The 25,896-nt window shown below is 37.0% G+C and overlaps 1 protein-coding gene across 1 annotated transcript in view; it reads left to right on the forward strand.

Moving 5' to 3' along the window:
* Window positions 1–1,897: 1,897 nt before the first annotated feature.
* LOC116162881 (lipid storage droplets surface-binding protein 1-like) overlaps window positions 1,898–25,896 on the forward strand; it is a 28,544-nt gene continuing 4,545 nt past the window's right edge. Inside the window, exon 1 of the mRNA XM_031476641.1 lies at window positions 1,898–1,994. Coding sequence (XP_031332501.1) covers window position 1,994 — 1 coding nt within the window. The 5' untranslated portion in view covers window positions 1,898–1,993. The remainder of the gene's footprint in view (window positions 1,995–25,896) is intronic.

Genomic DNA, 25,896 nt, shown 5'->3' on the forward strand with positions numbered 1-25,896 from the left:
TCTTGTTGTATTTGTGCACTCATCTCGATATAAATCGATTTCTTACTTTCTTAATGCTTTTATACCTTCTCTTAAAACTACTTTGGAGGGGATTAAAAGAAATCCATCATGCGCAGTGTATCTTAAAGGTGTAGGTATAAAACTGCGAACGAGGTAATGCTAAAAATCATTGCGTTAAATCCTCATATCGAATCGCTCCTACTGCTACCCCATACGATTTACCCTCTACGCCCCTGCAATCGCGCCCCCCTCATTCTATCAATACTTGAACTGCTAAACGTTCATATCTCAAAGCCTCGCTTAGCTCAGATGGTTAAGGCGGCAGATTCGTAATTCACGTATCGACGGTTCAAATCCTCGACGCAGCCTTTTTTTCAGACAAATATTTCACAAGCTATGACGCGTTTCCTGGTCCAGAAACACCGGAAGCAAAACACACAAAATGTGACGTCACAAAATGGCCGACTCACGCGCTCCCATTGGCTCACACCTCACCACGTGACCACAATACTCGATTCTCATTGGCGTGACGTCACTTCCTGGTCTAGAAGTCTCTTTGCTCATCTACTTTCGCCTATGCGTTATGGAAGCTTCCCACATGACCCCCAGTCGTAACATTCGATCATAGGCCACATTTTACAATAACGGGCCTATCACCAAGTCCTGCGACACATTAGGATTTCTCAATGAAAGCTTCGCCTTTTTTTACGTGTTTGTCACCTGTACCTGATTATGATAAACCACCTGTCTGGATCTCCGCTTGCCTCTTACGACTTTCTTTTTCAGTAACGAATACTTGGTCCCCTATTCCCGTATTGCGATGTAGATGATGCTACGTACCTACTGTTCCAATATCTCGGCCAATATTCCCTCCATCCATCGGCCGGACCTCTCCGAGCTACATCTTCGGTACAAGGACCACTGTTGCCCTTTTCCAATGTGAAAAACTTTAATTTTTGTCTTATTGATATCTTCGCCGTGAGGATTTTTAGTCCTCATAACGGTTACGGTATATTAGTATCAAACACCTAAAGGTTATAACTTATAGTCCCAACGGCTTCCAAATGAAATAAACTTGTAACAAATATAGCAAACGAGCTTCTGGGCCAATGAAAATTTAATCAGTTCTTCCTTGGATTATGAATTGATGATAAACATTATACTGAAAACAGAATTGCAAAATTCGAAACCGTTCGCGAGTTATCATGTAGATACACAGACGGACGGACGGACGGACAGAAAGTCCAAAATTATCAACTCTAGCTTTAGGTACTCGTTAATAAAGGAATCGTCTTTGCAGCTTCAATGTAAAATGTGAAACTAAATCCAGATTAAGTATTCAATTTAAAACTGTAGATGTTTCGAGCATAGCGCTAAAAAATTCCTTTTATCTATCCGAAAATAACAATAAAATGTGTATTATTTTCTATACGCCATCCTGTATACTTACTAGCATTGTAAACAAAGTAATAAATTCACTAGCTTTGAGCTTTGACTTATCTACAATATTTAATTTAAAAAATACTATGCGATCAAAAATGAGTTGTTGGTCGAGTCACCTTTGGAATTTTTGTTTACATGGGAAATGAACTTCCAAAGGCGACTCGCAGCAACTCATTTTTGATCGCCCGTTATATCTGGATCCATACATAAGACAAACATATGTATGTCTGTATCTATCGACAGGCAATGGTTGAACCGACTACCAAATTATGGTTAAAGTACCTAGGTACCTTTTGTCTACTGAAGAATTCGCACATCATTTGCGAACAAATCCCGACCGGAAATAGAGATTTTTTTAAAATACCTTTCGTTCAGTTATAACAAGCGCTTTATCTCTTAACTGCTCCCCTAATATCAATGTACATGATATAAAAAATGTAACTTAACAAATACATTTATCAGTCGTCTGGGGTTAAGGTACAATCGTAATGATCCTTGATTGTTAGTAAGCTACCAGTGCTCAAAGAAACGCGTTGTGTAGTGTACAATCAGTAAGTAACTTTCCCCAGTATAATCTAATTAAATAGGTACCACTTTTGACAATAAATGAGAATTAAATTACCAAATATAAGACTAGTATAGTTAATAGCAGCTAGATAAGGGTGCGGGTGCCATCATTCTTTAACGAGTGTAATCTGCAGTATGCACAAGCACTTTTATTCAGAAAACCGTACGAATGCAGTTCTATTCGTTACCATAGCTATTGCTATCGTTTAGGAATTAATTACTCAATGATTTGTTTGTTACACCATCATTAACAAACGATTATTGTAATCTGCAATTAATCTCACTTAATTTACTTACGTAAAACTAAAAGTAAAATGTAAAATCGTTTTCTAAGAGTTGTGGAACACTTTGATTTCTTTCGGAAAATAACAGAAATTATGCCTATAAAGCTATCCACGTTTTACAACTAAAGCAACATCCCAAAACGAGACGATAATATACTTGTTGAATAAATGAAAAGGAAATATTTCAATGTTATTTATAGTTTTATTGTTTTATTCGTTCAATCGCAAAAAGTAAATATTTTTCCAGTTCTCTAATTAAAATTGTTTGTTATGAAAATTAAATACAAATGCAGGAGTAGCGATATTTTCAATTAACTTTTTTTTCGAACAATAAAAAATCAGCCATATCCGAACTACACAAAATAACACTATTTTTATTATTCGAGTAGTAGGTACCTACTTATAGGTATTTTGGCTCCAGATTTTCAAACAATTTGAGATATTCCCCAACGAAATGGAGCTGTAGCCATAGAGATGTTGAGCACTCACCGCCATCACCACATATCCCAAAATGTAATATATAATTCTTCTATTGCATTGTTCCGTTTCGTTTCCCCACCGCAATTGGTGAGAAAATTGCAAAAATTTGGACGTAGCTGTCGTGGCTGTTGTGATTTTTAGTCCCTACGTATTGCGGTATGAAGAAAATCTTTCACAGGGAAACAATACAATGTTTATCTCTCGCGTGCTACTTAAAATTGCGACAATCGTACTGTTCCGTATGAAAGAGAAGGACGCAGCGTAACAGCTGCTCGTGGTGTACGCACCGATGTAAGAGAGTGCGCATGCGCTCTCTCCATAATATGATAGAAACGGACAGAAATATTAATTACTTTAATATTAATTAAGGGTAGTCTTGACATAATATATTTAGGCAACACATTTGCAATGTGCTCGTTTACATATATTAAGATTGCTAAACAAGTTGGAAAGTTCTCGATGCGTCGAACTTCTTACGAGCGTTTTTGTGCGACGGATTGATGTTTTATTAGTAAACCCATTTTATGCTACAGTTTCATTATGAAGGAAACTTTTTGTGCTGAAATATAATCTGCATGCAAAGAATTGTGACATAAAGCTAATGCTTCAAATCCGAGCATTCTACGATGATTTCTTCGAGAGATACTTCAAAAATGTGTGCAGCCGACCGACCGATCGACCGAATTGAATATATAAGCGCTACTTTTTTTATAAACACTAAATTGGCGGTATATTAGTGTATTAACATGCTTATTCTTTTGTTGATTATACTCCACACCTTGTGTTCTTGCTTAACAGTTCTATCGTAGCCGAGATATTTTCTGAAGATTGGAAGGTTGCAAATATCACCATAAGCGTCTTACGGATTTGTCAAAAGTCTTTGAAAAAATACAAATAAATACGCACGTGTCCAGTTTCAGTGTTTCGCACAGTCGGGCTTTAAATCTGGGCATAGTTGTTTAACATCGTTGCTTATAGGATAACATAAATGATATCCATATCACATCTACTACAACCTGATTTGGTGACAAAGCGCGTTTTATTACGTACCTGCTTGCTTAGGGTACCTCACTAACCATAGGTAGCAGGTTGTCAAAAGGCACTATGTTTCACATCGACTGTCCATAGCATCTCAGGCTCAGTTGTTGGTCCAGTCCGAGGTCCAGTCGTTGTACGCGTTCATTTATCAATATACATATGGCACGCAATTGTTTTACAGTTCCCAAGAGTTGCCAACAGTTTCAAACAGCTTATAAAAGGCTCCAAGTGTATCACGGTTTTCAAGGGCCAATTAAGGTTTTTAAAACTATTCAAGAAACTTTCAGGGAACGCCTTTACCTAATTAGCTTTTAGTCTTTCAAAATGCTTGAAACTTATAGATATTCAAGAGCTTTCAGAAATTACTTTTGAGTCTTTAAGGGTTTCCGAGAGTTTCCAAAGTCTTTAAGGAGTTTATAGGACGATTTTAGCCATTTGATTAAGTTCTTAAGAATCTGTTAGGGATTTTTTAAAAGTCGCTTAACGTCTTGAAGAGTCTTCAAAATCCTCCAGAACCTTCTAGATAGTTTCGTTGAGCTATGAAGAGATTTTATAAGTCTTTAAGATGTTTAGAGTCTGTAGGCGTCTTTAATGAAGAGCCTGTGAGGGCGAAAGCCCTCCAGATATTTATAAAGCTTTACTTTACTTATTCTCTATTTTTTGGTTTTTAGTTTTAAAGTCAATATTAGACTGTAAGAAACTTTTAATATATCCAAGAGTCTTCATAAGGCTTTTAAGAGCTTTGTACAGAAGGACTATAGAGTCTTTCTGAGCTTTTAAAGCCTTTACCCTCATTCGAGCTTCTCAGTCCTTTAAGGTCTGTAGATTTTAGGTTTTGGAATCTTTAAAAGCCATTAAAGTCCTCAAGAGCCTGCCATTCTAAAACGGTTGAACGTACCTAATACCATTGAATAAAAATAGTGTTTTTATTCAATGCTAATACCTACTAGGAACTGATTCTGCCAACATCTTGAACTATGCAGAAAATAATGCTGTTAGTCTCATCCTTTTATGTGTTATGAGATGTTGCCGAGATAAAAAATAAAGAATAAGGAAAAGAAATTTTAAGGTTTTGTAGTTGATGTAAATCCCAAGTAAAACATTTTGCAACATTAGCTTATTTGTTGGTTTGGTCTTCTATTCACTCATATGCTTATTATTGCCCTATACCTAAATCTTTCATAGATATCAGCCAACTTGTCGATATTTAATCTGATACGATTGTATATGATGCTTGATTTGATTGTATCACTGTGATTAGACCATTTGAGGTTAGTTAGCCTAATTAGAAATAGGAAATTTTGAATAAGAATGTGTCACTATTTACTTAGGTGCTTACTTACGTGCTTACTTATGGCCTTCTCGCTCAAAATCGATGTATCTGGTTTATACAGTGAATTTTTTTAAAATGCGAACATAGGAGTTTGCATGCAATGTAATTTCCCTATGTTCGATTTAAAAAAAAACACATCAATCTATGAGGTGTGCGCGGTTCACATTTCCAAATCGTACAACTTGTGTGACTATGAACAGCAACTGATAGTCTTTATGATGAAGAGCACTCGGTAAGATTGTTTTGAATAAGCCGTGTGAGGCCATAGCAACTTTAGGATAAATTTTCTTAAACTTACGATAACTTGACTTCACATGGCACGCGCTGACATCGCAATTCATTGTGAACCAACCTTCAATTATTTGTAGGTCTTGTGCACCTAGTATTCTACTAATTTGATCTATTCAATACATAAATGAAGAAAATAAGAAAATAAATACCGAAAACAATTACAATAAATGTTGGAAGTGTCCTCCTTGGCATTGTAAGCAATAACCTAACCGATTTCGTAATTAAATTGGACGGCGGTATTTTCAAAAATGTGACAGCTGTCAATTGTATCTACTACTCATTTGAACTACTCAATAGATTGATGTGTTTTTTTAAAAATCGAACATAGGGAAATTACATTGCATGCAAACTCCTATGTTCGCATTTAAAAAAAATTCACTGTATACACTGTATATACGTATACCCCACCACCACTTCAGTAAAGAAGACTCTCGTGTAGTTATGTCGGTTTCTTCCTTTCTTGTTGCAGACTTGCACTTGCAGTGCGACTCGACACTCGACAGGTCAACTCAGTTGTGAAGGTGTGTGGCAGTGGTACTTTGCATTTTTAATGAGGAACACGGAAATGAATATCATGGCACAACAGAAAAATGAACAAACATTTAATTTAAAAAGTAGATGCACTGATCAGTCCCTTAGCAGCAACAAACATTTTGCAACAAACATTTTGTTTTTTTGTTTCTTGCAGTGAAAGCACTAAAGCAATCAAGCGCCCTCCATTTCCTTTTCTTAGACTTTGTAGAATATTTTCTCTTTCGTAAGTACCACAGTGCATCGCAATTCTGATGTTTGTAAAAGAAAATCCAAAGGAGTTTTCTGTTAATAACTATAATCACAGTTACAATACACGGCGTGGTAAGGATTTCTGCATTCTTGCGCATAGACTAAGTATGTCAGAAAATAATCCGAGATATATGGGCTCATTACTTTTTAACAAACTCCCAGAATGTTTCAAGTCTGAAACCCGACATAAACAATTTAAGTTTCAGGTAATGCATTTTTTATTGTCCCAGTGTTACCTACTATTCAGTGGAAGAGTATTTGTCAGATTCGTGTACTTAATTACATTTGGTATCGTTAGTAATACAATTATGTATGTTATATATTATTTAGTTATGTGATATTTTACACAACCTCTGTCATTGACTTGATCAATATCATGTTAAATGGTCTAATGGTCTAATAAACATTATTATTATTATTTTTTTTTTTTTAATTTTTTTTTTAATTTCTCACTTTTGTGGAGTTACATCAATGGACGGGTGTGAACACCAAGTACCACTGATACCTATTGTTATTTTATTGCCAGTGTAGGAAAGATCGCACTATATTACATGTTTTGAGGATAACGGATTTTTGTGCTAGTGTGTGTGTGCGTGGTGGTAGTTGTAGTGTTTGTAGGTTTGGTGTAAATGTGATGTGTGTGAGACCTGTAACAGATATAATAAAGGGAAGTATTAAAACTTTATCCTGTTTCCATATTCTTTGGACTTCTTGCGCGAGGGGTGTATATTTTTCAATTTTTTCTTGGTGTTTTTTATGAATGTTATCGTCGTTTGGTATGCTGACGTCGATTAGGTATGTTGTTTTGTTATGCTTGTCTGTGTATGTGATGTCTGGGCGATTGTGTGTAATTGTTTTGTCAGTGTGTATGGTTCGATCCCAATATATTTTTATGTCTTGGTTTTGTATGACTGTTGTTGGTGTGTATGTGTAGTAGGGTTGTGTGTCAATATTGGTGTATTATTCCAATTATGTTCTTTACCTTACGCCACATTTGTGCCTGATCCGTATGGGATGTAATCGTGGATGTGTACTCGCGCCAAGACTTAAGTTGTGCAGCACGCTTCATTTTCCTTTCAAGTGCTCTCACCTGTTTAAAAATACCTAGGTTTTCTGCAGTTCTATGTTTTTTGTATATCCGCAGCAAGCGCTTTTTCTTTTTATTTATTTCCGCAATTTCAGGCGACCACCATGGAACTGGACACATTCTTTTTATGTTTGCTATTTTTGGGATGGCTATTATCGCGGCTTGATGTATTGCTTTTGTTAAATTATCGACTATGTTATTGTTTGTGAGGTCAAATTGAGCGGAGTTAAGTGTGCTTTGATATTTTTCCCAGTTCGCCTTTTTAATAGCCCATTTCGGTTCTGATTTATGTACAGCCCTACGAGCTCCAAGGTCGATTAAAATAGGGAAGTGGTCGCTATAGTGTAGGTCGTCTGTTACTTCCCACGTTACGGCGAACGATATATTTGGCGACGCTAATGATAAGTCCATTGCGCTCATGGTTCCGTTTGCCTCGTTGATATGCGTACTTTGTACACTATTAAGGATTGTCAGGTTTGAATCATTGATTACGGACTCTAGTAATAACCCTTTTGCGGTATTGTATGCTGATCCCCAAATTTTCTCGTGACAATTGAAGTCGCCCAGTACGTATTAAACATGGGCGTGGGATTTGTTTAATTAAACTTTGCAGTTGTTCCTTTTTCCATGTTTGATCAGGTAAGTAGATGTTTAATATATTTATTTATTTAGGTGTGTAGATACTAACAGCGCATGCTTGCAGTTCTGTGGTGGTAGCAATTTCCTTGCTGTGTATCCCGTATCTTGTCATTATGACGACTCCTCCATGGCTTCTTCCTCCATCATTGATTTTAGCATCTTTTCTAAAGATGTTGTAATTTTTAAATGTGTAATCTTCATTTGGTTTCAGCTTGCTCTCTTGAAGGGCAAGCACTACAAGGTTATGCTCGTTTGTTATTTGCTTTAGTTCGTGATATTTGTTTTTGAGTCCCCGAATATTCCATTGAATTATTGAGTCGTTATTCATTTTTTTTTCACTTATTTGATACACACATATTATACGTGGCAATAAATACGTTGTAAATAAACTATGAACATATAAACGAGCTTAAACAAATAGGTTGTAGACATAAACAATAAACATAAATAGATAATGATTATCACAGATGTTAGTAGATGAATAAAGCATTTAATATTACAGTATCTTATCAAAGATTAATCAATATCACAGGATAATAAATTTATAATATCACAGAATAGTAAGTATAAGTATCACTATCACAGGTAAGTATAACAGTGTTACTTTTGTTTTTTGCGCCTCGTATGTTGTAATGTCAGGGTTCTTCCTTTGACTCAATCGGGGAACCCCTTTGGGATATCCTCTAGGTCTTTTGCTCTGACTGGAGCTTGGTGGTGTAGGTTCTTGTAATGGTCCATCGGAATTATTGTTTTTGTGTTCCCCTTCTAAATTTAGTGGTTTTGATCCACTCGCAGTACTATTTACTGATTCCATCTCCAAATCTGTTTCGCTCTGGTCATACGTCCAGTTCGAGAGACTTCTTTGGGGAGGCATCTTTCTGGTAGTTTTTTCGTCTTTGTTTCCAGTTTGGATAGGGGGGATATGTACAGTGCTCTTATTCGGCAGGTCCTGCTGCTGAATGTCGTGTGTCGTTGCTGTCGTTTTGTTTTGAGGGATCCTTTTAACGCGATCGGCAAATGTTTCATTTGCAGAGTTGTATGACTTGCCATATACCATGACCCTGGCTTCTGGGAATGATAAGTTTTTGTGGATAGTGGTAACTCGCATGATTTCTTTTTCTTTTATGAATATAGGACACCCGGTGTAATCCCTTGTGTGAGGTCCTCCGCAGTTCACACATTTAGGTGGGTCTGCGCACCTTTCTTCATCTGAGCGTAGCCCTTTTCCACATTTACATGTGGGAACAGCTTTACAGTATTTTGCTAGGTGTCCAAATTTTTGGCACTGATAGCATTTCCTTGGGGGTCCAATGTACGGTCTTACTTTTAGTTTAAGGTACGCTGCTCTTATATCTTGTGGAAGGACACTTTTTCCAAAGGTAAGTTTATAGGTATGAGATGGTTGTATCTCTTTACCTACCCTTTTCGACATCTTGTATACGTCTATGACTCCTTGATCTAACAGTTCTCCCTTTAACTCTTCTTCAGAACAAGCTGAAAATTCTGGACAAAACACTACTCCCACTGATTTATTCAACCTATCGTTGGGTCGCACTTCTACCGATTTCCCTAGTATGGTGTGCAACTCTTTTAGTTTTTGGGCTTGTGCTTCGGTTTCTACCCGAACTCCTAATATTCCTACACCCATTTTTTTAATTTCTATTTGACCTCCCACGCATTCGTATATCTTTCGTTGTATTGCAAACGGGGATAAGGTTTGATAGCCATCAGCGTCGATCTTGATAATATGGTATTTCTCTGTTGGTTCGTTTTGTTTGTTCTGCGTTTGGTTCTTTTTTGGACTATGTCTTTTTTTATGCCTTTTTCTTTTCCGCGTTACTTCTGAGATCTCTTCTTCTTCGTCTGACTTATCCTCTGTTGTGGTTCGGTTCGTTTCCGTTTGTGCCATTTCGATTAAATTTTCAATTATTGTGTCTTCCATGTTTACATTAGTCGGACTGATGTTTATTCCCACTGTGGAACTCGACTCCTCAGGAGGAGTTCTACACAGCTTTGTACTACGAGCGAAAATATCACTCGAAGTTGATTTTTGGAGGTCCACGTCAAGACCTTTCTTTTCTTGAGTGGAAGAGAACCGATAGGTGCCCCCCCCCCCCGAATCCTTGGAGCAGCCCGGAGATCCGGGATGGGAGTGAGGGTCAAGCCCCGTACCCACCTGGGGTATAATTTCCTTATTGGTTTGTCTATCCATTTGTGTTTTTTTCCCTTTGTCGCAGGGACCACACGCCTCTTTAGGTGAAGTAACCGGCGTTAGTGGCTCACTCACGCAGAACCATGCATCCCCTCGGCACGCTCACACCTTAGGGTTTCGGGTTAGGTAGACAGGAAAAAATGAGGAGAGGGGCGGGAAGGTAAGCTAGGAGTTGGAACAAAGACGGGGTTTACGAGAGGCGGTTGGACTAGTCGTCTCTCGGTCATTGGTCGCCTTTTACGACCTCCAGGACGGGAGTGGGCCTATTCTATCCCCGAACCCACAGGGGTGTTTTTTATGAATGTTGTCGTCGTTTGATATGCTGATGCGATTAGGTATGTTGTTTTGTTATGCTTGTCTGTGTATGTGATGTCTGGGCGATTGTGTGTAATTGTTTTGTCAGTGTGTATGGTTCGATCCCAATATATTTTTGTCTTGGTTTTCTATGACTGTTGTTGGTGTGTATGTGTAGTAGGGTTGTGTGTCAATATTGGTGTATTATTATTATTATTATGGTCGGTGTTTCTTGTGAGAGCTCAGGTCTAGCCTGGTTAACTAATCGCACGGATTAAAATCAAGTAACGATTAGTGTCTGTGTCTGTGTCTGGTGAGGTTATGTAGGGTCCTAAAAAAAAAAAAAATCACACACGTACATTTAAATCTAGGGATAGTATGTAATTCATACTTACCAACATACCTATTGATGGGCACAATAGCCAACGCTATCAGGAAAGAGGAAAACAAAACAAACAAAAAATCATTATAATAATTCCTGTAATTTTATTAAATGGAGTTTATTGTGTAAGTGTTTCTTTGGCTTTGCGTTTGGATTGAATACGAGTGGGTTGTGATAACGTGGTGTGTTTGTGGGACGGAGTTTTGTGTTTTTTAACTGTGCTAGGACGTGTAACTTTATTAGGTGGACCTGTCTTTGTGGTACATGTTGCCTTACTTGTATTTATGGTGTTTCTTTGTTCTTGAGGTTGTATTTGTGTTGTTGCTTGGGTTATGGGTGGAGATATTACAGCATTTTGTGAGCTAGTAGTGCTGTTTAGGTTGTTGCGTTTCGGTTGAATACGAGTGGGTTGTTTCTGAGAATTATTATTATGGTCGGTGTTTCTTGTTTATTATTTCTTATATTATTATTAATATTATCACATCGTTGTCTTCATTACTTAATGACGCTGTTCAGTGTTCAGTTCACTAAATTGAATGTAAAAAACACGTTGCTTTGGTAGGACAACTCCATGTCGCCCACGGTCCGTATTGTCGCCTACTTGCGGCATGTCGAAATTGTGTCGCTATCGCTTCGCTATTGCGCAGCTTTGGCTCCTAAATAAACTGGTTCACTTTTATAAAAAAACAGCGGTTTAAGAAGTTCTGGAGGCATTTCAGACAACATTTGACCAAATAGGCGTTTTTTACTAATTTGGACTTGGCACCTCGAAATCTCAACAGAATGGCGTCCATTTTCCGAAAATGTTGATCCTTTCACTCATGCGACCGATTTTTTCGATCTAAAAACGGATTATAATGGTATTCCTGATGTACGTAAGGCGAATAAATGTTTAAACAATGATTTCATAGTTTTTCTAACGTCAAAGTTCGTATAAGTGGAAACCTTTTTTTATTATGTGTTTTATAGTGCTATGGTGGCCACTGTTAAAATTTCTTCACATCATGTAATTATTAAATTATTTCTGTTTTGGCAAGCATTTTGGTTCCTGTGCGTCGTGTGATAGGTATCCGCGATGTTAAATTTGAGGAAAACAAAACAAATCTGATCGAGTTCTTGTCGCATCACCTTGACGGCGTACTGCTGATTGCTGGAGGTTTCAGTGATGAAAGAAAAGTCTAACCGACAGATGACAGAAATTTCCTACCAAGAAGCTTTGCACGAGGAAGCGGATACTAGGGTAACGCCTACAGATACAGATGTATTCCTTTTGCTTCTTCATCACTTCGAGAAAATACTGGCAAACTAAGTTTGATTGATTGCTGACCGGTACTTCAAGAAAGATAGTCTTTGTTCCTATCCACAATGATGTGCAGAGGAACTGGCCAAAGGGAGTAGTAACGAATATCCTGTTCTCTTGCGCTATACCACAGGAAGTGATGGCATGTCATTGCTGTCGTGAATTTCCAAGCTTGGATGCATCTATTTATTTTTATTTATTTTTGCCCTTTATTTTTAAGTAGGTGGGAGTTCAGCCAAGGCTGCTCTACCAGCCAAACCCACTAGACAGTTACAAATAATGCCAGAACCCGGATCTGTACCAGGTACCCTTCCTCCCGCAGTCGCGCTTCAACTCCACTGCGCCACACGGCATTTAAAGTGTTTCAAAAGCGCTCTTCTTTGCTGTTCACGCTGGGCACCATACTCCTCAGCGAGAAGATATATCCTCGGATATATCGTCTGCAGAAATGTTCCTCACAAAACTGTACAAGGTTGGTATCATAACTAGCTACATAAAACTTAACTTGTTCAGGGTATCGACTTGGCTCGCATATTTTTGGCGGCGTTTTTTCTTTTCTTTGGGTAGCTCATTCCATAGTTTCCATCGACGGTGGGCGTCACCCTTTGTTCGGTAGGGAGAAGTCGCTACCAGACGTCCGTTTGGAAGAATGTGCACGTTCCTCGCCCCATCTCGGTTATCCAAGTAGGACTTCCCAGAGTGATGAAGCATTGCCAGGTTTTAGGAGCTGCGAAGCTTTAGATCTAACAATTCTGAACTGCACGTAATTAGTTACCGTCTCTTGGGATTCCATCTAATCTTCTCTAGCATTTCATCCATTTCCACCATTACTGCATATAAAGACTAAATCTCTAGTCCATGATTTAAAACAGTCAAATCAGTTGTTTGTAAGTACTTCAGAAGGTGGTGGCTCCTCAAGTTCGTGTCCGTGCTGCCCCACGCAACATGTGTGCGTTTGAATCACAGCCAACCTCAAGAGGGAGCCCACTATTTCGACAGTACTCAACTCATCCAGCCCCTTGGTTGGTGGAGCCTCTTCCGAGTCGTACGGAAGATAGGCTGAGCAGACCACCAAGTGTCTGCTCTGTCTTCTATCATCTTTCAGCTGCAGTCTTAGAGCTACGAGATTCCTGAAACAGAAATCAGCCATTAGATAAGACTCGATGACTCGATCCGTTTATCGACATAAATGCAAGTCCTCGGGTTCAGTTGGCTGTCCATCTTATAATTAAGATAGTCCTCCTCCTGGGCCATACCTCTTAATCGAGCACTCGGTTTCGTCACAAAAGTGACGCGCGAGACCCCCGCGTGTGCCTGAAAGTTCTGCCGCTGGAGTGCCTGATAGGATGCCTCACCGACACCAAATACGAGGAGGACCCTCCCAGGGCCATCCCAAGGGCATAATAATAGGGACCGTTAGGTTACCTGGGCAGAACCGCTTGCCCAGGACTTGGCTGCCAGTCCCTTCCCGAAGGAAGGGAGCCACCTCTCAGAGGCAGCCCTGTATCCGAGGGGCACCGTTATCGACACTGCACTCCAGTGCCACGCAGTCCTCGGCACGGTCGCTAACACCTTGACTTAGGAGGAGGAGACAATCGTGGCTGCCAGTCTGGGTTTTAGCCCTGGCGAGCCACTATAATCTTCACTACCCACACCGAAGTACACACCACTTTACGATCATTCAGGTGTCTGGATGGGCGTCCCCCTAACCGCCACCTGGGGACGCGCCCGATCACTGAACTATAATTAAAACTGGAACGCGCACTGCAGGTCTCTGCCATAGAAACGTAGCGCGTCGAGAGAGATAGTCCAAGGGGGATTTCTGTCACTGTCACTCATTGAGAAACTGATCAGTAATATAAATTCAAAACATATCAAATAGGCCGCTCTATACATGTGCGAGAGTAGGACAGAGATCCCCCTTGTAGCCCTCTCTCTCGGATCGCGCTGGACGACGGAACGCGCGTTCCAGTATATTGCATAATTAGATAGATGCCTCAATCGCAGGGGTATAATTTGCTTCACAATTCTCCGTGAATTGCGTGGTTACAAAAGTTTGAGCAGTTTCGCAGTAAATTTGATAAAACACAGATCATTTTAAAGACGACCGTCGCCCACGGCTGTTACGGTTCATGGACACTAGGGGCGCTCGCATAGGTTTTGTGTGTTTAGGCAACACACACACACATCAGTTGTTACTTGAAAAACAGGAAGTAGGTATATTGATCAAACTACAGGTGTTACTTTTTGCACTTCTGTATGGATGCGTAATAAGAAATTATAGTAATAAAATAATAGTAATTAAGGTATCAAGGGCGTTATAATGGAAATAACGCCAGAGGCCGACAAAGTCCAGTCCGAGGGCATCGGGCACGAGAGCTGTACGTCGGCTATGGGCGTGGTGCCTTCAACGTTTTATGTCCCAGTTTACTACAATTTGAATTTTAGTTCAAAAATATAAACATTCTATTTTACGCAGGTGGCTGGCGGTTGATTCTGACGGTCACTATGCATTTGCCATTTTTACTTTCCGACTATAAAAAAAAATCGTGATACATTTTCGATATGCCAATATTGCGATTTCTGGACGTTTGGACAATTCTTTATGGACCAAGTACTTACTTGATACTAAAAAAACGAGCTGATTGTTCACAAATATGTAAATAAGTATATGTACGATTTGAGCATGGGAGTCTTTCAACTGTCTATAATATCTGTGTAGGTAACTATTAACATAATATAGCTATGTACATATAAACTTCTTTTACATATATGACTATTAATTTAAATTAGTACACCGACCGTACAAAATTTGACAATCCTTCAAATAATGACTGTTTTTCTTAAATGTTGTGATAGAAACGAATGACAGAAAAATAACACCCTTGGGAATTATGATAATTCCCTTGGGCGTCATAGGTATTATACATCTAAAAACTGGACAATTATGAGGTCACAATAACATAGAAGGACATAAAGATAATAAAAGAAATCAATCAATTGATCACGTTGGAATGGGGCTTAATAAGTTTGGTTCAACTCGTCGGTTTCATAGGTGTTGCCATCTGTACACAATACCGTAAACTCCTTCGAGGGCATTTCCTGAGTAAATGATGGCATTACAATGATCATAGCATTTCACTGGAAGTTGCATTGCGCGTATAGCGAAAACTTACTAAATACACAGTATATCAAAAAAATCCACCCACATGTCTTATTTCACACTATGTTGTAGGACCACTAGGACCTAAGCTATTCTAAAACGAAGATTTGCACCTGTATGTCAAATAGTATCGTTTAACAAAGTAAGTTCAATGTAAAATATAAAAAACTTCGTTGAAACATTTTTGATATGGAATTGTTGCCAGAACGGATATTGCATTACCTCTCTGAATTTCTAGACTTACCTATACGCTGTTTAAGAAATTCACTTGAACGACTATCTCTATATTTCTCAAAAATTTTCCGTCCTATGTCCATAATAAATGACTTAGCTGAAGGGCCCCAAGTTCCAAATGTCTCTACACCAAGAGGGTAGAAAATGATTCGATCAGTAAGTTCAGAACGAGGTTCAGAATATTTGTTTATTTTCTTTTGTTCTGAGTTCTCTACAACCTTACCACCCCTCTTGATTAAAGGCTAATGTAGGTACCTACTAATAATAATAATAGTATCGCCATACATGTTAGCACAATATAGGTAGGTGACGTTTCACTTTTTTTTTCATTTATATTATCTTTTACATTTGCCTGTAAAATCAAATAGTACAAGTCCTACAGCAAACGTTCAACTACATCACTAACAAATTTGAGTGCAAACTATTAGGTATTGACGTCTTGTGTATTTACATAGGAGTAGGTACATATTTTTGTACAGAAGGAATCCTTGCAATTAATCGTTATAATTCCTATATTTTCATCATGACCCTATAATATGCGACGGTAATAATTGAAGCGAAGCCTATCTGACAACGCTCAATTTCATACTTTTTGATGCCGTAAAGTTAAACTGTCTTGAACTGGAAACTAAATTTTAGTCATAACATTACAAAATATTCCAATGTTTATCAAAAATTAGTACTCTTTGGTCTTTGACGTTGTAAGACAGACAGTATTGTACTCTTATGTGTAGTTTGACTTTTCACTTTAGATTTAGTGATAGTTATTTTAAGAAAGGCAGACATCCAAAGTACACGAAAGATAAGAGTATATGAATAATTTTCTTATTTTAAACCGACACAAATTAAAAGTTGGGATTACTCATCCTGAACTTTGGATTACTGTCAAATCCACCGATTCCATAATTTATATTTCACATTATTTCGTAGTTCAAATGTTTTCTCAATGTTTATAAATTTATTTCCAAATCTCACTTGTAAACCAAAACCTGTTTGAAAGTTTCTTTGCGAAGCTCTAATCGATAGCAACATATTGGACTGCAACGCGGTTGGTTGCCAAAAACTGTGAGAAGATAGACCATGTTTCTTGCGGATTCCAAAGGTTTCAGCAATAATAATAAAACAATTTGGCAATTTTTATTTACTGGCTATTGATATCATTTGTAAGAGATTGGGGACATTGTGCCAAATTCTTTTGGGCATTTTTAAATAAAGATGTACTCTTATTTTAAAAACAAAACTACTTGTGATCACAAACAAACGAAAATTGAGTAAAAATGCGAATACCTACATGTTTTTAAAAAATGCGGTAAACTATGGAGGGCTTTCATTTCAAAACGAACCATCGCAATTGTAATTTGTACCGACTTTTAATTTTAAAAAAATTAAAATTGGAAAAACACGTCAATTTAGATAGCTATACCTAGATGGAAGTTTAATAAAATGTTTACCTTAGTTTTAGCAATCACGTTTCAAAATATTTAATATGCACCCTCCCATGTGGCTATAAAATTTATTTTTACATGGATATCGACAAAATCACGTTGGTGTGGTTAGGAATTAATTTTTAAAAAACCAAAACGATACAAAACAAATAAATTTTATACATTTCACGTTTTGATTGTATATAATGTATTTTGATAATTGCTCAAACTTCAGACAGTCAATATACAATTTGATGTTGAAATTCAATGAGTTTCATTGAATGCTCGCGCAGTTTCTCCAACTCTAACAACGAAAGCAAAGAGCAAAAACAGAACAATTAATAACAAATAAACAACAAACAATGAAAAGCAACAAACATAATGAGAGTTCATTTATTTTATGTTTGCCTTGGTTTTTTTTAATTAATTCATAACCAGACCAAATGTGATGTTGCTGGTATTTTTGTAAAGGGAAATTTTATATCCATATCCTTTAAAATGAGGTCTCACTCGTGTATATGCAAATTATTATTGTATGGTTCGTTGGGGATGTGGAGTAAATGCTAAAACTAAAACCTGCCTTTCAACTTCCCTCTAGCTATCTAAATACCTAGACGTGTTTTTAGTTTTTACAATTTTCATCGAAATTATAAATTTATCGGTGGTTCCTTTTGGAAGGAAATAATATGATACTAGGTTAAGTTAGCACCCTTAAATCGACACCCCAATTTGTTCCATCGCCAAAATATTGTGCTCATTTTGTGCCAAATTTGTGCTCCAATCCCCAAATGTTGTTCGCTTCTCGTTTACGAGAAAATCAAAATTTTTCGTTGGGGATTCAACTTAATACTGGAAGATCATAATTTTCGTACACACTAAAGCAGGTGCAAACTTCATCGTAGCACCCCTTACAATCGGATCGACTTGAAACGTATGTTTTGTGCCTATTTTGTGCGCCTCCCGTTTCGTAGAAAACCAGTTCATGTTCAGTAAGGGTCCATCCGAGGGTCCACCTTAATACTACACACCATCATGCTCGGGTCCGTGAAGTTAGCAGCACATTGAAGGCACAAATGTCGAGACTAGGTGGGTTGGTTAGTGCTTCGTTTGTGCCGTAAAAAGTTTGCCAGCATAACATACGGTTTGGAAATTATTTCGACTTTTAGAGGTTCTGCTAATAGGCCAGTCATTGAGGATTTTTACCTGGAAATAACTCGGGAAGTACAGAAATTTTGTATGCTTGAGTGCGTAGAACTAAAATTCATAAAATGCACAATTCTAAACTTGCCGCCGGGGCCGCCATCTTACCAAGATGACCGTCAAAAGCGGTTTTCCGCCGATATCTCCAAAACTGTGCAGTTTACGAGAAAATATGTGGTGAGCAAGACGAAAATTTCCTACAAATCTTGTAGTGTAAAGATCCCGTGTAACTAAATATTATTGCCTATACAGGGTCATTCTTGACGAGCGTCAATTAGTAAGATATGGAGAACCAACGATACAACGATATAAACATGAAATATCTCGGAAACTGTTTGAAGCAGCCTTTGACATTTTGTATCAAATTAAAGGTGAACAGTGAAGAAAAAAATGGGGGGTGCCATTTGAACAAATGGTGTTGCGGGTTTTTTTTTAAATTTAAAAGTTGGGAGCTTTGAAAAAGTGACGTAGTCTAACTGTTTTAGAGCTGTTACGCATATCATAAGAAAATTCGATATTTCCTTAATAAAGCAGTGAAAACTGTTTTGCAATATCTCTCACCGTTTTCAAATAATAAATTTTTAAAATTACCCCCGCAAATTCAATGTTTGACATAAAAACTTGAATATCGACAAAGCTATTGGAGCCAAGGGTCAACTATGGGGTATCGTTGTACTCGAAATTCGACGTAGAATCCCAAAATGTAGGAAAAATGGGGGCTCCCTATGTAAAAAAACAAAGTTGATGGCTATACGTCCGGTATTTGCGGAAGTGGCGCCATCTTGAAAATATTTTAGTTCAATTCATCATGTGCCGAAACCCTAAGAGGACTTATCAGTTTAGTTTCATTTTCAAAGGTTCTCCATATCTTTCTAACTGACGCTCGTCAAGAATGACCCTGTGTAGGTATAGTATAACTTAAACTAAATTCTGTCAGTTCTATCTATAGTTGACATTTACACAGACCGATTTATAAATTTTTTACGAGATGGGTATGAGCTAGGAAATACAGACACACTGTTGCAGGACCCTAATATATAGGGCGGTGCCTAGCGCGACGCAGCATAGGGATTTCAATGGTAATTTCTTAATAGTCAATTACTAGCCCCCCTAATTATTTTAGAGCAAAAGTCTAAATACGTTTTTTTCAGAAAAAAAACACTACATCTGTTCATACGATTACTTTTCCGTTTTTCAAAACCGTAGAAATCGACACAATGAAAAGGTACATTTTACAATAAATCAGATATGCCTTGAAATTACCTAAAAAACAGCGACAACGTTTCATTATTTGCCTTTGACGTGATTAAATTTATACTTGTTTATAAATTAGTTAAAAAAATTGTTTTTCCCATGCCGACACGTTTTTATTGATTTAATCCCTAATTTTTTGCATTAATAGGTAATCTTAATCCCTAGGGATTAAAAAAATTTTAATCCTTCATTTTTGATTTCTTGTAAAACATTCAGAAAGAACAGGTAATGTGAAAAGCACAATTTATAAAGGGCCTTAGAGTACATCCAGCTCTTCCTATATAATGCCAAATAACTGAGTTCTTCTCCGCCTCAACAATGGTAACAACTCTTGACTTTTGGTTTTTGTATCTTGAATTCTAACTACCAGCATCGATTCTCCATCTTCTATGTAGTCTACGTTCATTTTTAACAATTCCTCTGATCTGCAATAAGCATCCGCTTTCGTACTTTATCGCCGATGACTAATCTTTCATGGCGCCTTGATGTCTGTGGAAATTTCTGGAATGTTCGCTACAATATCTTTAAGGTTATCACACAACTACTTACGTATTTACATTTACTACCTAGGTAGTACAAAATCGTACTGTTGTTTATTTATGTAAGTACCGTACATCAATATCTGCTGGACTCGCTAGCGAGGCGAGATGTAGAAGGTAGACAGGACTATAGTGTAATCGTATAAACGTATCAAAAAACTGAAAGCACATATAATAATCAGTCCTTGAGCAGTACTAAATGGTACTGCTGTTTGTTTAATGCGTATATCATAGATATGAATTTCCCTTGTACTGACTAGCGGCATTTGGACGATAGCCAGTAGTGGAAGGTAATCCTTAAAGGTACCACTCAATTGATTCAATCTATATTTACTACCTAGGAAGTATCAAATTGTGTTTTTGCTTATTTATGTGCCGGACCTTAATATCCCCTGTACCTACTGGCTAGCGAGATTTTTGAATGTAACCAGTACTCGAGTGTAATCCTAAAAGGTATCAGAAAACTGAATGTACATTTAATCAATCCTTAAACAGCACGAAATGGCACTGCTGTTTGTTTATATTCTGGTTATCAGTTTCTCGTGTACTGGCTAGCGGCATTTGGATAGTAGCCAGTACAAGGCAATCCTTAAAGGTATCAAACAAAGTGATTGTGCATATGTCGTAGGTAGGCAAATAGTTATTTCAGGCAAATGGCATTTTCCCGGGAAAATGTTATCTCCCTGTGCAAAAGGTTCTTTTTAGTTTTTTAATGCCATTCGACTAGGCAAATGGTATTTAACCAATCAAATACCATTTGCCTAAGCCCATTTTAGGCAAATGAAAATTTTAATATTAATATGATCGATCCACTTTGATTATTATTTTATTAAAAAACACAAACTTCTTATAAAATTAACAAAACGTAAATTCTAGTAATAACAAAATGTAGTAATTAGTTTTTATGCGTTTTTAACAAAAAAAAGGTTTATTAATAATGGGTACGGAAATTTCGGGGTAAGTTTACCTGCGTAAAAATAAAAACATCGTTTGGTAACACAAAATTATAATTTAAATAAACAATTAAGAATGTAATGTTTGACTTATCTGACCTTGAAACTCACGAAATAACAATACAATAATAGAAAACCACCGATGAAGATACACAACGCGTTCATTCAATATTAAAAGTCATTGCCCAACAACGGATTCGGCAAATGCTATTTTCCTCGGCAAATGACTTTTAAATAGAAATTATTTTGATGAAGTCATTTGCCCAGCCAGATAGCATTTGCCCGGGAAAATTCCCTGAAATAACTATTTGTCTACGACACATATATTCAGTAGAACTACTAAATAGTCCTATGTAAATAGTATATTACGCACCGAGTGCGAAAGTAGGTTATTTTTCGAAGAATTTTAATCACCCGAGGCGCGCAGCGCCGAGGGTGATTATATTCTAAGAAAAATAACCTTTCGTCGAGGTTCGTATACGATTTTATTCACGATCATCATTATAATCATTCCATTATCAAAAATAAAATAATTCACTAAATTTATACGTAGTATATTCATCTTATGCGCCATCTGCAATATTATTGCCCTACATAAAATGTTGTCGGTAATACAGATTTGGAAATTTACCTAATTAATATTCATATTAATTTAACATGCATGTTAAAAAATGGCCCATACTAAAGAATTTCAATGTACATCCCCTCAAATAAGGGAAATTGAGTGTAGTAAAAAATTTACTCCCCGAATGAATTTTTGAAGAGAATGAACAATGGTGGGCAGGAAAGGGTATAGGTAAAACTTCATGTTTTACTTGCTTATTTTAATGAGGTAAAGGTAAAGAAATCATCCACATTATGAACGACCAAATAATGTTGTGATCCACATTCAAACCTAATGCGGTAATGCCTAATGACCATGTCAGTTTTATTATTCTAAAATGTACCTACAGCGATCTTTTGTGATTACAGATTTAGACTGGGTTACAATATTAGTATTATAATCTGTGCAGATGTCAATAACGAAAGATTTATTCTCCAGATCCAATCAGGTAGTCACTAAACACCTGTTCCAATACGATAGCCCTAAAAAATAGCATTATCTATTTCTAAAATGTGACAAATTACATTTAATTACCGGACATTGTTTTTGGCATATGATCGCTACAATATTAGCAAGTGCCAGTGGAGTTCTTCAACTTAAAACAGTTCGGTGGCTGTAGATTGGCTGCAGTAGCAGGAGGTTTCGTCGCCAATTCAGTGGCCCCCATTCGCTTTACGGGCACGCGAAAATAACAAAGTATGGCAGTATCCTCTTCAGGTAGTGCTACGACGTCTCCGATATGCAACATTATGATGCCATAAATTGCCATCCCTTGCTCTTCTCATGGGTCGCAAGCGCAACCCAATGTTTCCATGTCTTATAGACAAGAATTGAACTTTTCCACCCAGAAATTTAAACAGTAATGGGCTTTCTAAAGTAACAATCAATTTTATTAAACTCAAGTTCGAGTTTTATATACTTACCGATCCTTTAATAATTAACGGTTTCTTTTTGCTTTTGTTTTTACTTAACCATTTAGCACCGCGCTCGTTTAGTTTTAGGTTACGTGAAACAAACCATCATTTCCCGTAATCTGACTAAAGTTAATCACAACTCTTACTTGTGTTTACTTCGGTCCGCATTTACTTATTTCACTTTTTCGCGTTTGGTCGTTCATTTGCAATTTACAAAAAAAGCACAGAACTTAAAATAATCCATATTACTGATAATAAGAATAAGAATTGTTTTTAAAATGCGGTTTTGAACAATTTGCATCTAAATCAGCTGTCATCTGTGTCAGACAGTTACGATGAGAGCGCCATCCATTAGGATATTAGCAACTAAATCGTGGTAGGTAATAGTATATTACGCACCGAGTGCGAAAGTAGGTTATTTTTCGAAGAATTTTAATCACCCGAGGCGCGCAGCGCCGAGGGTGATTATATTCTAAGAAAAATAACCTTTCGTCGAGGTTCGTATACGATTTTATTCACGATCATCATTATAATCATTCCATTATCAAAAATAAAATAATTCACTAAATTTATACCATTGTTTAAATACTTTATAGTATATTCATCTTATGCGCCATCTGCAATATTATTGCCCTACATAAAATGTTGTCGGTAATACAGATTTGGAAATTTACCTAATTAATATTCATATTAACATGCATGTTAAAAAATGGGCCATACTAAAGAATTTCAATGTACATCCCCTCAAATAAGGGAAATTGAGTGTAGTAAAAAATTTACTCCCCGAATGAATTTTTGAAGAGAATGAACAATGGTGGGCAGGAAAAAGTATAGGTAAAACTTCATGTTTTACTTGCTTATTTTAATGAGGTAAAGGTAAAGAAATCATCCACATTATGAACGACCAAATAATGTTGTGATCCACATTCAAACCTAAAGCGGTAATGCCTAATGACCATGTCAGTTTTATTATTCTAAAATGTACCTACAGCGATCTTTTATGATTACAGATTTAGACTGGGTTACAATATTAGTATTATAATCTGTGTAGATGTCAATAACGAAAGATTTATTCTCCAGATCCAATCAGGTAGTCACTAAACACCTGTTCCAATACGATAGCCCTAAAAAATAGCATTATCTATTTCTAAAATGTGACAAATTACCTACATTACCTACGGACATTGTTTTTGGCATCTCATCGCTACAATATTAGCAAGTGCTAGTGGAGTTCTTCAACTTAAAACAGTTCGGTGGCTGTAGATCGGCTGAGGTAGCAGAAGGTTTCGTCGCCCATAACGTCGCCCAGTGGCTCATTCGCTTTACGGGCACGCGAAAATAACAAAGTATGGCAGTATCCTCTTCAGGTAGTGCTATACGACGTCTCCGATATGCAACATTATGATGCCATAAATTGCCATCCCTTGCTCTTCTCATGGGTCGCAAGCGCAACCCAATGTTTCCATGTCTTATGGACAAGAATTGAACTTTTCCACCCAGAAATTTAAACAGTAATGGGCTCTCTAAAGTAACAATCAATTTCATTAAACTCAAGTTCGAGTTTTATACACTTACCTATCCTTCAATAATTAACGGTTTCTTTTTGCTTTTGTTTTTACTTAACCATTTAGCACCGCCATCGTTTAGTTTTAGATTACGTGAAACAAACCATCATCTCCGTAATCTGGCTAAAGTTAATCACAACTCCTACTTGTGTTTACTTCGGTCCGCATTTACTTATTTCACATTTTCGCGTTTGGTCGTTCATTTGCAATTTACAAAAAAAAGCACAGAGCTTAAAATAATCCATATTACTCATTATAAGAATAAGAATTGTTTTTAAAATGCGGTTTTGAACAATTTGCATCTAAATCAGCTGTCATCTGTGTCAGACAGTTACGATGAGAGCGCCATCCATTAGGATATTAGCAACTAAATCGAGGTAGGTAATGAATATTACTAACCTCGAATCGAACATTACTAACCTCGAGAATCTACTTTCCTCCCTCCTGGAAAAATAAGTGTTGTAAAACACAACTTCCTTATCCTTCAAAATGACAATTATGAGACTGATTACAATATGATCGTGAATAATGAAATATTACTAACCTCGAATCGAACATTACTAACCTCGAGAATCTACTTTCCTCCCTCCTGGAAAAATAAGTGTTGTAAAACACAACTTCCTTATCCTTCAAAATGACAATTATGAGACTGATTACAATATGATCGTGAATAAATGTATATTAATGTGCTGGTTATCGATATCCAGTAACCAGTGTATTGACTAGCTTCCACATACCGCCAGCCAGTAGGTACAACATCAAAATATCAAGCAATTTTTTTTTTCGTTGTTTTAAGATGTACTGGTGCGTATACTGGCTATCGTATACTGGCTACTTTCACGCTGAGACAAAGACAGAACCGCCAATGCCTTCCAATACTTGTTTTTTTAATTCAGAAATTTTTGAAACAGTGACAAGTTTGAGTAGGAAGGAAGATCTTTCGTGTGTTTAGCACATTTCTACAAAACAAACAACTATTATGGTCACTTTGTCCGTCCCTATGGATGTGTCGCCAATAGAACTTGATCTCATAAGGGCTATTGTTTTTTTCGCTATTTGGTTCTTTATGGTGTCGCGGTTTCCGCCAAGGAAGGAATGTTTTCTGTGTTTATTACTAAAAAACGTTATCATAGAAAATCAATTTTTTTCATGGACCTACTGTAATTTTACACCTTTGCCGTTTATTTTGTGTAAAAATTCTGTACGCTAAGATGCTTACTATAAAATCAAATTGAAAAGACGTATCAAAAATAATAGAATAGGTTGTGCATGCGTCGCTAAGTTTCTTACTTGTATACCTACCACTTTTTTTCCGAAATGTTACCTGAAGATGCTTCTTACAAAACGCATTGAAGACATCACGTCAAGGAATGGATCTCGGTTGCATAGATTGAACTTTTTTTTAATTTTTGTACACGGATTTTTCGAAAATTTTAACAGAAGGTCGTACAAGGTCTTAGCGCATTTCCACAAATATAAAAAAAATTTGTTACTGTGGCCACCTTGTGCGCCCGTCCGTCTCGATGAGTATCGCTTTCAGATCTTTATCCTTCTTTTATTATTTGGTTCGTTATGGTGTCGACGCTTGCACCAAGGAAGGAATTTTTTGTGTCTCTTACAAAGTTTTAGCAACAAATGTATTTTTTCGCTTCTCATAATTTTCACTTATGCCGTTTATTCTGCTTAGAAATATTATAGGTTTGTTGCTTTTTGATTATCCAGAACTTAAACATGAAACTTACTCACTACTTACTCTAGCGATCATTTTGGCTGAAATAAACCCATAATTTGATTGAGAAAACGCGTTAAATGCACTGATATAGAGAACAATAAAATTGCATCTGTTGGAAACCACGGTTAGTCCTTTGGGTCATTATTAAGGATTTTCAGATCCTTTATAGTTTTTATGTCTT

The sequence above is a fragment of the Photinus pyralis genome, unplaced genomic scaffold (genome assembly GCF_008802855.1).
Source record: "Photinus pyralis isolate 1611_PpyrPB1 unplaced genomic scaffold, Ppyr1.3 Ppyr1.4_LG2, whole genome shotgun sequence".
Taxonomy (NCBI): domain Eukaryota; kingdom Metazoa; phylum Arthropoda; class Insecta; order Coleoptera; family Lampyridae; genus Photinus; species Photinus pyralis.